Source organism: Hyla sarda, chromosome 4 (assembly GCF_029499605.1).
Source record: "Hyla sarda isolate aHylSar1 chromosome 4, aHylSar1.hap1, whole genome shotgun sequence".
Taxonomy (NCBI): domain Eukaryota; kingdom Metazoa; phylum Chordata; class Amphibia; order Anura; family Hylidae; genus Hyla; species Hyla sarda.
The window spans coordinates 407,626,189-407,639,418 of record NC_079192.1 but is presented as its reverse complement, the minus strand read 5'-3'; the positions used below and the strand labels follow the sequence as shown (position 1 = coordinate 407,639,418).

Sequence of the window (13,230 nt, the reverse complement as noted above, 5' to 3'; positions counted from 1 at the left end):
CTGCCAAGCATGGGATGCATGGCTCTGCAGAGGAGTTGGTGACACCGCCACGACTTGCAGGCAGGCCTGCTGCCACCTCCTCTACTCCTCCTACTCCATCCTCTTCCATAACATCCTCGTCCGAGTCCTCTTCCACTGCTGCATCTTGCTCCACATCACCGGCAACCCCCCAGCTCCCCAGGTGCTATTCCACATCCCGGATACGGCAGTGTCACGCCATCTTGGGATTGACTTGCCTCAAAGCAGAGAGTCACACCGCACCAGCGCTCCTGTAAACCCAGAGCACGGGTGGACCAGTGGCTGACTCCGCACCAACTGGAGATCGGCAAGGTGGTTTGTGACAATGGAACAAATTTGTTGGCGGCATTGAGGTTGGGCAAGTTGACACATGTGCCGTGCATGGCACATGTGTGTAATCTGATTGTACAACGCTTTGTGCTCAAGTACCTAGTCTTACAGGATGCCCTGAAGCAGTCCAGGAAGATGTGTGGCCATTTCAGGCGTTCCTACACGGCCATGGTGCACTTGTTAGGTATCCAGCGGCAAAACAACATGCCAGTGAGGTGCTTGATTTGCGACAGCCCGACACATTGGAATTCAACACTCCTAATGTTCAACCGCCTGCTCCAACAAGAAAAAGACATCAACAAATATTTTTATGACCGGGGTGCTAGGACATCTGGGAATTGTTTTGCCACGTTACTGGAGGCTCATGCGCAATGCCTGTAGGCTCATGCGTCCTTTTGAGGAGGTGACAAACCTGGTCAGTTGCACCGAAGGCACCATCAGCGACATCATACCATTTGTTTTCTTCCTGGAGCGTGCCCTGCAAAGAGTGCTGTATCAGGCAGTAGATGCACATGAAGAGAAAGAGTTGTGGACACCATCACCACCAGAAACAGACTTATCAGCATCGCTTGCTGGACCTGCGGCAACGCTGGAAGAGGATTGTGAGGAAGAGGAGTCAGAGGAGGAATGTGGCTTTGAAGAGGAGGAGGAAGACCAACCACAGCAGGCATCCCAGGGTGTTCCTTGTCACCTATCTGGTTACTGTGGTGTTGTACGTGGCTGGGGGGAAGAAGATTATACCTTCCCTGACATCTCTGAGGACGAGGAACGGGACATGAGTAGCTCGGCATCCGTCCTTGTGCATATAGGGTCTTTCATGCTGTCGTGCCTGTTGAAGGACCCTTGTATAAAAAGTATGAAGGAGAACGACCTGTACTGGGTGTCCACGCTACTAGTCCCCCGGTATAAACATAAAGTGCCTGACATGTTACCGGATTACAGCAAGGCGGAAAGGATTCAGCAGGTCCAAAATAAATTAAGAAGTATGCTGTTCACAGCGTATAAGGGTCATGTCACAGCACAACAGGCATCTAACAGGGGAAGAGGTGAAAGTAATCCTCCTCCCACGAACACGCCGGCTGTACAGACATGCTGTTGATGGAGGACATGCAGAGCTTTTTAAGTCCTACACATTGCCAAAGCCCTTCGGGGTCCACCATCAGAGAACGACTTGACCGACAGGTAGCAGACTACCTGGCCTTAACCGCAGATATCGACACTCTGAGGAGCGATGAACCCCTTGACTACTGGTTTTGCTGGCTTGACCTGCGGCCTGAGCTATCCCAATTTGCGCTCAAACTTCTGGCCTGTCCCGCTTCAAGTGTCCTGTCAGAAAGGACCTTCAGTGCAGCAGGAGGTATTGTCACCTTGGTCAAAAAAGTCTGGATTACCTCACCTTTCTTAAGATGAATGAGGGATGGATCCCGAAGGGACTGACACTAGGTGATACATTTGACTGAACAAGGCCTGATCAGATGACCTGCCTTGGCCTAAAAATGGTCCACACGCTGCTGTATTTGAACTCTGAATGCTGGATAACTTGCGTGACTTATCCGCCACCAACTAGGGTTCAAGCTGCAATGTTTTAGGGCACTTTCTGCCTGGCAACAGTGGCGTTGCGACCCGGGTGCAGGGGGTGTGGCCCGTACCGGGTGACACCAACCTAAGGGGGTGACACCAAGACCCTCCGCAGCACCCAGCCCCCCCTCCTCAGCTACACCGACACCCCCCATCTTTGCCCAACCAGCCTCCCGTCCGTCAGCACCCCCCCCCCCCCCCCGCCTTCACCTGCGCTGTGTGTGCGGTGCGCCCGTCCGTCAGCAACCCCCCCTTTCACCTGCACTGTGCGCCCGTCCGTCATCACCCCCCCCCCTCACCTTCACCAGCACTGTGCCCGGCCTCCGCTCCCACGTCTGCGCCGTCCTTACGTCACACCGCATGGCCGCATAGGAGGACGTCAGTTACGTCACTCGCAGGGCGCCCGGTGAGAAGGAACGCTGCGCTGGATGGGTGAGTGTGTGTGTGTCTGACTCTCTGTCTGTCTCTATCTATGTTTGTGTGTGTGAGACCGTGTGTATGTGACTGTGTGACTCTGTGTATGTGTGACTCTCTGAGTGTGTGTGACTGTGTGACTCTGTGTGTTTGTGCGACTCTGTGTTTGTGTGACTGTGTGTGTGTGACTGTGTGACTCTGTGTGTGTGTCTGTGTGAGTGTGTGTCTCTCTGACTGTGTGTGAGTGTGTGTCTCTCTGACTGTGTGTGAGTTTGTGTGTGTGTCTCTCTGTGTTGTATGTTTTTTTTTTATTTGTGTGTGTGTGTGTGTGTGTGTGTGTGGGGGGGGGGGGGGGGGGTTGTACCAGCGATCTAATGTGGGGAGACTTTGACCCATTGTGGGGAACCTGCAAGGGATCCTGCGGCCTAATGTGGGGAAACTACTACCAAATGTGTGAAGTCTATGCTACCAAATGTGGGGAGTCTATGCTACCTTATGTGGGGAATCTGTGCTACCTAATGTGGGGAATCTGTGCTACCTAATGTGGGGAAATTTCTACCTAATGTGGGGAATCTGTGCTACCTAATGTGGGGTAACTGGTACCTACCTAATGTGGGGGAACTGGTACCAAATGTGGGGAATCTATGCTGCCTAATGTGGGGAAAAGATGCTACCTAATGTGGGGAAACTGCTACCTACCTAATGTGGGGGAACTGCTGGCCAGTAGCACCCTCATCATCCTCCAGCAACACCCCCCCAGTAGTAGCACCCCCATCATCCATTAGCAACACCACCAATACCCCCCTCCCGTGGTAATAGCATCAGCTAACGGATGTTGAGGGGTGTTACTGCGGTTGTGGTATTATATTCAGAGGGTGCACTGTATGGCAACGTTATATTCAGAGGGCGCAGTTTGTGGTAGTATTATATTCAGAGGGTGCAGTGGGTGGTAGTATTATATTCAGAGGGCGCAGTTTGTGGTAGTATTATTAGAGATGAGCGAACTTACAGTAAATTTGATTCGTCACGATCTTCTCGGCTCGGCAGTTGATAACTTATCCTGCGTAAATTAGTTCAGCTTTCCGGTGCTCCGGTGGGCTGGAAAAGGTGCATGCATTCCTAGAAAAGAGTCTCCTAGGACTGTATCCACCTTTTTCAGCCCACGGGAGCCCCTGAAAGCTGAACTAATTTATGCAGGAAAAATCATCAACTGCCGAGCCGAGAAGTTTGTGATGAGTTGAATTTACTGTAGTTCGCTCATCTCTAAGTGTTATATTCAGAGGGCGCAGTGGGTGGTAGTATTATATTCAGAGGGTACCGTATGTGGCGGTATTATATTCAGGGGTACAGTATGTGCAGATTTATATTTAGGGGTACAGTATGTGGCAGATTTATATTCAGGGGTACAGTATGTGGCCAATTTATATTCAGAGGGTACAGTATGTGGCAGATTTATATTCAGAGGGCACAGTTTGTGGTAGTATTATATTCAGAGGGCGCTGTGGGTGGTAGTATTATATTCAGAGGGTACAGTATGTGGTAGTATTATATTCAGTGGGTACAGTGTGTTGCGGTATTATATTCAGGGGTATAGTATGTTTCAGATTTATATTCAGGGGTACAGTATGTGGCAGATTTATATTCAGAGGGTACAATGTGTGGCAGATTTATGTTCAGAGGACACAGTGTGTGATAGTATTATATTCAGAGGGTACAGTATGTGGTGGGCTCTCCTGGTCTTCTCCGGTCCTCTTCTGTCTTCTCCGGTCCTCTGCTGTCTTCCGCAAGGCCTTACTAGGCCTGCGTAGCGATTTCATTACGCCGCTGAGTACGCCATTCCTATTGGATGGCGTGCGCAGCAGCGTATTGACGTCATTGGAGAGGGCCGAGAAGACACCGGAAGACCAGCGCTGGACCCATAGGGCGCCCTGGAGCATCGTGGAGGGGTAAGTAATACTTACCGCACCACACGAGGAACATTAAGCTGCAATCCGGCAGCAGCTTAAGCATTTTGCGCTGCCGGAGAGCACTTAATGCGATGGCCCCAACATAAAAAAAGCATCATATGTCAATTTGATCATATGTCGGGCCATAGTAGGTCGGGGGGTCACTGCATATATAGATAGGTAGATAAAGTCATCAATTGTGTTGAGCGGCATAGGCCATATTCAAATTCGCTAATATTCGCGAATATATGGACGAATATTTGTCACATATCTTTTTGAATATTCGAATATTCGTTATATTGTCGGTTTATTTTCGCATATGCGAATAGTCACGTAAGCGAAAATTAGCATATGTGAATATTCGCAAATACAAAATTAGCACACGCGAAAATTTGCATATGCGAAAATTGGCATATGCTACTTTTCGCATATTCAGCCTTCTTTACACCACACAAGCTGGAAGCAGAGAGGGGTGATCACTGTGATGTGTACTGTGAAGACAAAAAATAAATAAAAAAAAAAAACGAATATTCGTAATTACGAATATATAGCGCTATATTCGCGAAAAATATTCGAATTGCGAATATTCGCGAGCAACACTAGTCAACAATATATAGAATCTAGGCTAAGGGAGCGTTCAGTCCTGTTTTCTGTTCATTGTGCAACAGCGACATCTACTGTCAGTTTACTGCAATCACATTACTAGATATCAGGTTCCCGCTAATTCTGTTTCTTTTGCGGTCACCTCATTATTCTATAAATGATTACATTCTAATAACATCTACTGATCAATAATCACAACGTTAACCCTTTAACCACGAGAGATACATGAGATCTGATCTCACTGCTGGTCTCATAACTCAGTCCCGCTTCGCTTCTAGTGTTGAGCGGCATAGGCCATATTCGAATTCGCGAATATTCGCGAATATATGGACGAATATTCGTCATATATTCGCGAATATTCGCATATTCGTTATATTTTCGTTTTATTTTCGCATATGCGAAATTTCGCGTATGCGGAAATTATCATATGTGAAAATTAACATATAGGAAATTCGCATACTGGGAAATTCGCATATGTGAAAATTAGCATACACTAATTTTCGCATATGCGAATATTCGCACGCCAGTCTCACACAGTAGTATTAGAGCCTTCTTTACACCACACAAGCTGGAAGCAGAGAGGGGTGATCACTGTGATGTGTACTGTGAAGAAAAAAAAAAAAAAAAAATTAAAATTCGTAATTACGAATATATAGCGCTATATTCGCGAAATTCGCGAATTCGCGAATATGCGATATTCGCGAATAATATTCGAATTGCGAATATTCGCGAGCAACACTATAATCGCTTCCCGTTCGGCCCGGATTTCTATTGATCTTTTCCACATTGAATCAGACTTTTTATTACATTTTTCCTTTTATCGTTATTTTATGTAAATAGTTATTGTATATGATCTTACTCTGCTGTAAAATATCGTCCAATGAGAACTCTGACCGGAGTCTTAGCGATTGTTTTATAAACAATTTAACCCCTCAGCATTCAAGGGATGTTTAGACCTAATAAAGCGCTTAGTGTGAACAGCAAACGTCTCCTCTATTAGTTGTTTTTTCTAGAATAAAGCGATTCTTATTCTGCGTTATACATTGGGATATCTGATCTTCTATACCAGTGTGGAGAGATCCCAGTGTCCGTCCTTCATGAAGACTTCGGCCGGAGAACTTCTGGAATGTAATCTTATCCATCTAGATTTGGAATTAACGCTTGATCGTGTGAATATATCGCTAATAACAGAGTAGCTCAGTAATAGTCCGGTCCCTGACTTTGCTATTACGGTGCAGAGCTGGATTGTTGTAATAATCTGCTGGGTGTGACCAGGGGTCTATGGGGGATGAAGCTTCAGACATAGAGCTGATGTGATGAGCGGCTTTTTCTTCCACAGAGATGACTGCGGTTTCGTTACATTGTAGAGACTTGCGGTACCTGCTGTGCCCCGAGCACAGATTATTAGGTCCCGTCCATCCCTATAGGACTCGTTTCCTTGTAGAATCTTGGCGGCCCCGATAATCACTGAGATACACAGATGTCCCTGTCAGTGATGTCCCCGTCAGTGGTCCCAGCCATTGGACACCGCAGTCTCCTTACAGCTGTGAATTAATGTCTTTGACTGATATAATGAAAATAAAACAAGGAACAGAAAATGTGGACACTAAAGAGTTAATGTACGGATCTATAGCTCTGATACTTAGTACCGATCGGATGATAACGGAGCTTTGGGGATTTTTTCTTTTCTCCTCCTCATCCATGTAATAACAGGAGCCCCCTCATTGGTGCTTATTCCCGGTGACTGTATACGGAGAGTGCCGGCATCCGCAGCCTGAGAAGGAGCCGCCTGTATATGAGATCACATAACACGGGACAATTGTCTTCTCTCCCAGAGCGGAGAATTACAGGGTGAGCAGGAAATTCAAAATCAACTAAGCTTTTGTGTTCAGCCAATCAAAAGAGAAGGGGAGGGGCCGGGAATGTAAATTATTAAAGGAAACGCCCATGATGACGTCATCTTGTTTGAGTTCTCCGTCTGGTCCGCCATGTGCTATATAAACCAGGACTCCGCTCCTCAGACATAATTCATTCTATTCGCAATCAGCAGGATGTCGGGACGCGGTAAAGGAGGGAAAGGTCTCGGTAAGGGCGGAGCCAAGCGGCACAGGAAGGTGCTCCGGGATAACATCCAGGGCATCACCAAGCCTGCCATCCGCCGTCTAGCTCGCAGGGGAGGTGTGAAGCGCATCTCCGGCCTCATCTATGAAGAGACTCGCGGTGTCCTGAAAGTCTTCCTGGAGAACGTCATCCGTGACGCCGTCACCTACACCGAGCACGCCAAGAGGAAGACCGTCACCGCTATGGACGTGGTGTACGCCCTCAAGCGCCAGGGCCGCACTCTCTACGGCTTTGGAGGTTAATTCTTCTCCTGAAATCATCTCCTCCCCCCAAAGGCTCTTCTCAGAGCCGCCCACATGTTCTATAGAAAGGCTACAATTCCTTGTGTCTTCCCTACTGAGTGGTTGTGTGGTCGGTGTTGTGCTTTGGTGGTTGCGGTGTTTTTTTCCCTCAATTCTTACTTAATCAGAGAAGGAGCGGGAAATACCGGCAGACTATCTGCCCCGGGAGATTTCCACTAAATGTTCTGACTACTGCCCTCACCATCTACATCATTCTTCCCCTCCTCCAGATTTCATTACTTCCCTCCCCCACCAAATCACTATCTCCCTAAAGAGTCCGTGTTATAGAGGATGCAGATCTCCTGATAACGGGATATAAATGCGTCTTATCCGGATACCACTGGATAGACGAGTCTTCGCTCTATAGCACCTGTAAGTTAATTAATGGAGCAGTTCACACCGAACTAAATTGCTGCGGCTTTATTCTAGTGTAGATGCAGGTTCCTCTATATCACTCCTCAGCACGTTGCAGGCTGGCGCAGTGTGCGCTTCTCCCTGTGATACCGATCCTCACTGATGTCCCGGACTGTGATAGCGGCACAAACCCCCATACACCGGACTATGATAGCGCTATGTTCTACTACCCAGCGGGAACAGCGAGAATCGGAGTCCCGGTGATCACTGACTGTTCCTCTAACAATTCCTGTATAAAGTTTTGGCAATGATTCCGGAGAAATAATTGTAGAAATGAGCGGGAAACTCCCAATATGTATAACACTACATGTCCGCCAATTATTCCTCAGCTTAATAACTATACATATCATCCAGCATCATGAGCGGGGAGAGGTACCGGTCCCCGCCACTCACCCCTGGCAGGTGCATGTTAATCTGGTTTACACAGACTAATAGGGGCAGATTTGGAGCTGATGGTATCGTCTATTATGGATCTTTATCCCTGCGCCCGGATACATTGTTATATCTCCATCAGTCGGTGACATTTGGGGAGCTATAGCCCTGAGCGTTGTAATTGTCTCATTATTGTAGTGCACATGCCGCTAAAGGGTTAACAATGAGCCGTGCGCGCGGTCCCGTCCGATGCCTAATGCTCATTGGCTGATCACAGGATGTTCAGGATTTGAATTTCCCGCTTCCCCCAGACCCGATAACAATGGAGAGATCTCCCCGAGATGTAGAGCCTGATTCAGTGTCTGACTACTACCCTCATCATCCTTGTTTCTCTATTGTACCCCCTAGTCAGTGCACAAAGATTATGGCAGCAGGATGCGCGTCTCATTATAAACCCCGGCGATTCCGATCAATAGATTCCCCGGTCAGTAAATTAGGATTTATAGCGTTACCGCAACAATCCACTCCAGTAAGGCTGTGTGATCGATCAGGACCGCGGAGATTATAGAAGAAATAATCGGGGAATCTGGTGGAGGAGATACTGATCACAAGACAGATCGGGCAATGGGTTAACTACGGAGAACTGATCTACAGCGCCCCCCGCTCCACCACAGGAGAATATACATCCTGCAGTCAGTGAGAACCGCAGCCGCCGCTCTGATCTCACCCGATCCCGGAGCAGAATATATATAGTCTCAATAGACTGTACTGACAGAATAGCGGCCACATATACAGAAGAGAATACGGGGAATACAGACAGGAGAAGCCCCAGCTCTATTATAGACAATGTGGGTGGCTCTTAGAAGAGCCTTTGGGGTGACAGCAGGAGGCGGAACAGGTTACTTGGCGCTGGTGTACTTGGTGACGGCCTTGGTGCCCTCGGACACGGCGTGCTTGGCCAGCTCTCCAGGCAGCAGCAGGCGCACGGCGGTCTGGATCTCCCGGGAGGTGATGGTGGAGCGCTTGTTGTAGTGAGCCAGGCGGGAGGCTTCCCCTGCGATGCGCTCGAAGATATCGTTGACAAAGGAGTTCATGATGCCCATGGCCTTGGAGGAGATGCCGGTGTCAGGGTGGACCTGCTTGAGCACCTTGTACACGTAGATGGCATAGCTTTCCTTCCTGGTCTTCCTCCGCTTCTTGCCGTCCTTTTTCTGAGTCTTGGTCACGGCTTTCTTGGAGCCTTTCTTGGGCGCTGGTGCAGACTTGGCGGGATCAGGCATGATTATCAATCTCAAGAATTCCTAACTTAAACAAAGAGGATAATGATGTCGCTTACTCCCTCTGCAGCCGTATTTATAGGCAGCCCATGCAAAAGAGCAATGCCGTCAGCCTCTTGCTCTACTGGAAGAGCAAATCATGTGACCTCAGTGCTGTCATACGCCCCGCCCAGTGCCGCCTATTGGAGAGTCTTCAATTCCAGTTTCATTAGCCGGATTCAAATCTACCCAATCACAGGAGCCGGAGGGCGGAGCTGAGAACTATAAAGCCAGCAGAACGTGTGGGAATGATCACATTATTCTGAAATAAGTTGTCATGTCTGGACGCGGCAAACAAGGAGGGAAGGTTCGGGCTAAGGCAAAGACCCGCTCATCCCGGGCAGGACTCCAGTTCCCCGTCGGTCGTGTGCACAGGCTTCTCCGCAAAGGGAACTACGCCGAGAGGGTGGGCGCCGGTGCTCCGGTCTACCTGGCCGCTGTGCTGGAGTATTTAACCGCTGAGATCCTGGAATTGGCCGGTAATGCCGCCCGGGACAACAAGAAGACCCGCATCATCCCCCGTCACCTGCAGCTGGCCGTGCGCAATGACGAGGAGCTGAACAAGCTGCTGGGTGGGGTGACCATCGCCCAGGGAGGCGTCCTGCCCAACATCCAGGCCGTGCTGCTGCCCAAGAAGACCGAGAGCAGCAAAGCGGCCAAGAGCAAGTGATCACCGCTTATCCCAGACCATCCCGAACACCAAAGGCTCTTCTAAGAGCCACCACATTGTCTCCTACAGAGCTGGCACCGCTGATCTTGTCTGATAAGGATTAGATTTCTTATGACATGTTCTTTATACGGGGTTATAGTAGAACTGATGAGTTTCTTTCATTAACAGTATGAGAGGGATTGGACACCTTCACTTTTATAAAAAAAATAAATAAAATAACTACCAGAAAACTTCCTATAGCAGAATGTGACCCTCAGCACAAGGACAGTTTCCTCCTCACTCCATCCCCGCTACCCTCACTAAGGGGGACGGGTACAGTTTCTACATATGGATTTTGAGGTGCAGCCAGCCTTTCCCCGCGACAAAGACAGTAATGTAATCACGTGTACAGGGACGAGACAAAGCGAGAAAGTCAATCTCCAATGAGCGTAAACTATCGGGGTTATTGCTCCACCTACAAAGTTAACCCTTCATTGTCCCTCGTTATTTATGCTCTGTTTCCCCTTCAGTCCCCGGAGCGCTCTCTGCTTCACTAGTCCCAATCCCTATATACGCTTACACGGTGCACTATAGTAGAGCGCCCCCATATTTAGTCTCCATTCGGGGCTGCATTGGCTTTATATTACGTTTACAAGAAATAAATAAAAGATAATTCTCCAGATGGATAAAACGCCATGTGCACAACCTATTAACTAAAGGGTTACATTAACCCCCAAATCTCTGGTAAATTAATTGTTTCCTTATATCTATCCATAGATCGTCTATCGCAGCAGTATAAATCGTTAGTTTATACAGATCAGATACATTGTGTTACAATAGCGACACCTGGTGGTGAGAGCTTTGTATTCTAATCTTTACATGTTACCAAATAGTAACAAGTATTTCTATTTCCCAGGTGCTGATACAAATTACAGAGGCGCAAATAGATACAACTGTGGATGGTGACTAAAACTTATAATAACACAGCACAATAATTTCAGCTGCTCTTATACACCCTGCTTATCCTATACCAGATATGTGTCCTAAGGGGATCTAGAACAAATAAATGCATCTGCATTGTCCTCGATATAACATAAAGTGATGTAATGTAGAAGGTTTGTATATTAGGGTGAGGAGTGACATATTTATCGCCAGGATCCTGAATTATATCTCTTTGTTGGAGCTGCGGGGCAGGAGCTGTCACCTCTGACCGGGCTTCGGGAGTCTTCGGGCCGCCAGGAGAGGAGAGATGCCGCAATATAGAACATGATCCGGCGAGAAAGAGGAGGGAAGCGGGTGTCGGCTAGTAATGTATTCTCCGCATTGTACAGTGTTAGTACAGAACTCCCGGGCAGCGATCATAATCTGGGCCATGTAATGTTATACTACGGTCCCTCCACATGTTTAGGGGAAGGAGTCTCCACATCTATTATATTCATCGCTCTGTATAGAATCACATCTCCCACCTGATCTGCTACTAGTTCCCCCATCACTGAACACATCGGCCGATCTATATTTACAGCAAAGGAAACTATGGAGCTACTAAACTAAACACTTTGAGCACCATATACCGGAGCCACAGCTCGGGCCATTGAGATAAGATCCTTGCAAATCCCAAAATCGGGTTTCCTCTTCAATATGCAGCTTCTATATCTTAACCACGATTATTGTACAGACAAGGACAATACACTACGACAGATTTCCGATAACACAAAGCAGTGTAAACACAGAATTGTAGCTTTTCTATAGAACATGTGGGCGGCTCTGAGAAAAGCCTTTGGGTTGATGAGATGGAGCCGAGTAGAAGCAGAATTAACCTCCGAAGCCGTAAAGAGTGCGGCCCTGGCGCTTGAGGGCGTACACCACGTCCATAGCGGTGACGGTCTTCCTCTTGGCGTGCTCGGTGTAGGTGACGGCGTCACGGATGACGTTCTCCAGGAAAACCTTCAGGACACCACGAGTCTCTTCATAGATGAGGCCGGAGATACGCTTCACACCTCCCCTGCGAGCTAGACGGCGGATTGCAGGCTTAGTGATGCCCTGGATGTTATCACGGAGCACCTTCCTGTGCCGCTTGGCTCCGCCCTTACCGAGACCTTTCCCTCCTTTACCGCGTCCCGACATCTTGCTGGTTGAGAATTGAATGAATAAAGTTTGAGGCGCGGAGTCCTAGCTTATATAGCACATGTGCGGACCAGAAGGAAAACTTTAACAAGATGACGTCCACATGGGCGTTTCCTTTTACTGAATTTACATTACCGGCCCCTCCCCTTCTCTTTTGATTGGCTGAACACAGAATCGTTGGTGATTTTGAATTTCCCGCTCACCCTGTAATTCTCCGCTCTGGGAGAGAAGACAATTGTCCCGTGTTATGTGATCTCACGTTCAGGCGGCTCATTCTCAGGCTGCGGATGCCGGCACTCTCCGTATACAGTGACCGGGAATAATCACCAGGGCCCGTCCTGACATCTCCTGTTCTTATATAGAGGAAGAGGAGAGAAATCACCAAAGCTCCGGTATCAGCCAATCGATACTATGTATCAGGACTATAGCTCCGTACAGTGTTAACTCTTTAGTGTCCACATGTTCTGTTTCTTGTTTTATATCTGTACGGAGACTGCGGTGTGTAATGGCTGGGACTGTATATATTATATATAATTACACTGCAGTCACCATTCTATGTCCATTCTGATCTCTCACATATTGTCTCCGTTCATTTTCATCCTACATCGTCATTGACTTATATTTACCCATGAAATTAGATACTAACGAACTCTTAATTAATTACATCCAAATGTTCTCTTTGTAGCGTCAATCATCCTATTTAGTTCTATTAAGTTCATTGATGTTACTTTGATTAATTGGTCTTTTCACTCTCATTCCTAAATGTCATCTCCTGCCGGGGCTCGTTCCTACGATCGGTCTCCTATACGGTATAATATATTGGGTTACATAGAAAACTATTTACTGCCATGTTGTGGTAGCTGAACACAGTACAAGAAAAAAACTTTTGAATAGTCTTTACATTCTTCAGCCTTACCACTAGGTGGGGACAAAGTACAGTGCAGCCTCTTCTAGGGATTCAGGCGAGAAAGGAAAAGTGTTGAACAGTGTCTTCTGCCATCTAGTTGCCGCAGAGCAGATTTCAGCGAAGTTCTATATAAAGTTACTAATTTTGGCCAAGTTTC

General features: G+C 47.7%; 4 protein-coding genes across 4 annotated transcripts; 2 read left to right on the top strand and 2 right to left on the bottom strand.

Annotated features, from left to right (window-relative positions):
• Positions 1-6,905: 6,905 nt before the first annotated feature.
• LOC130267590 (histone H4) lies at positions 6,906-7,263 on the top strand. The gene has a single exon (XM_056517596.1). It carries the CDS (start codon positions 6,941-6,943, stop codon positions 7,250-7,252), a length of 312 nt encoding a protein of 103 aa, XP_056373571.1. The 5' UTR covers positions 6,906-6,940; the 3' UTR covers positions 7,253-7,263.
• A 1,700-nt stretch (positions 7,264-8,963) lies between these two features.
• LOC130367131 (histone H2B 1.1) lies at positions 8,964-9,584 on the bottom strand. Its single transcript, XM_056569530.1, has one exon. It carries the CDS (start codon positions 9,355-9,357, stop codon positions 8,977-8,979), a length of 381 nt encoding a protein of 126 aa, XP_056425505.1. The 5' UTR covers positions 9,358-9,584; the 3' UTR covers positions 8,964-8,976.
• Positions 9,585-9,670: 86 nt separating this feature from the next.
• On the top strand, positions 9,671-10,083 carry LOC130367526 (histone H2A type 1). Its single transcript, XM_056569948.1, has one exon. It carries the CDS (start codon positions 9,671-9,673, stop codon positions 10,061-10,063), a length of 393 nt encoding a protein of 130 aa, XP_056425923.1. The 3' UTR covers positions 10,064-10,083.
• Positions 10,084-11,854: 1,771 nt separating this feature from the next.
• On the bottom strand, positions 11,855-12,440 carry LOC130367507 (histone H4-like). Its single transcript, XM_056569928.1, has 2 exons — positions 12,426-12,440; positions 11,855-12,211 (listed from the first exon to the last, which is right to left on the bottom strand). The coding sequence occupies exons 1-2, from the start codon at positions 12,438-12,440 to the stop codon at positions 11,855-11,857; spliced, it is 372 nt and encodes a 123-aa protein (XP_056425903.1).
• Positions 12,441-13,230: the final 790 nt, after the last annotated feature.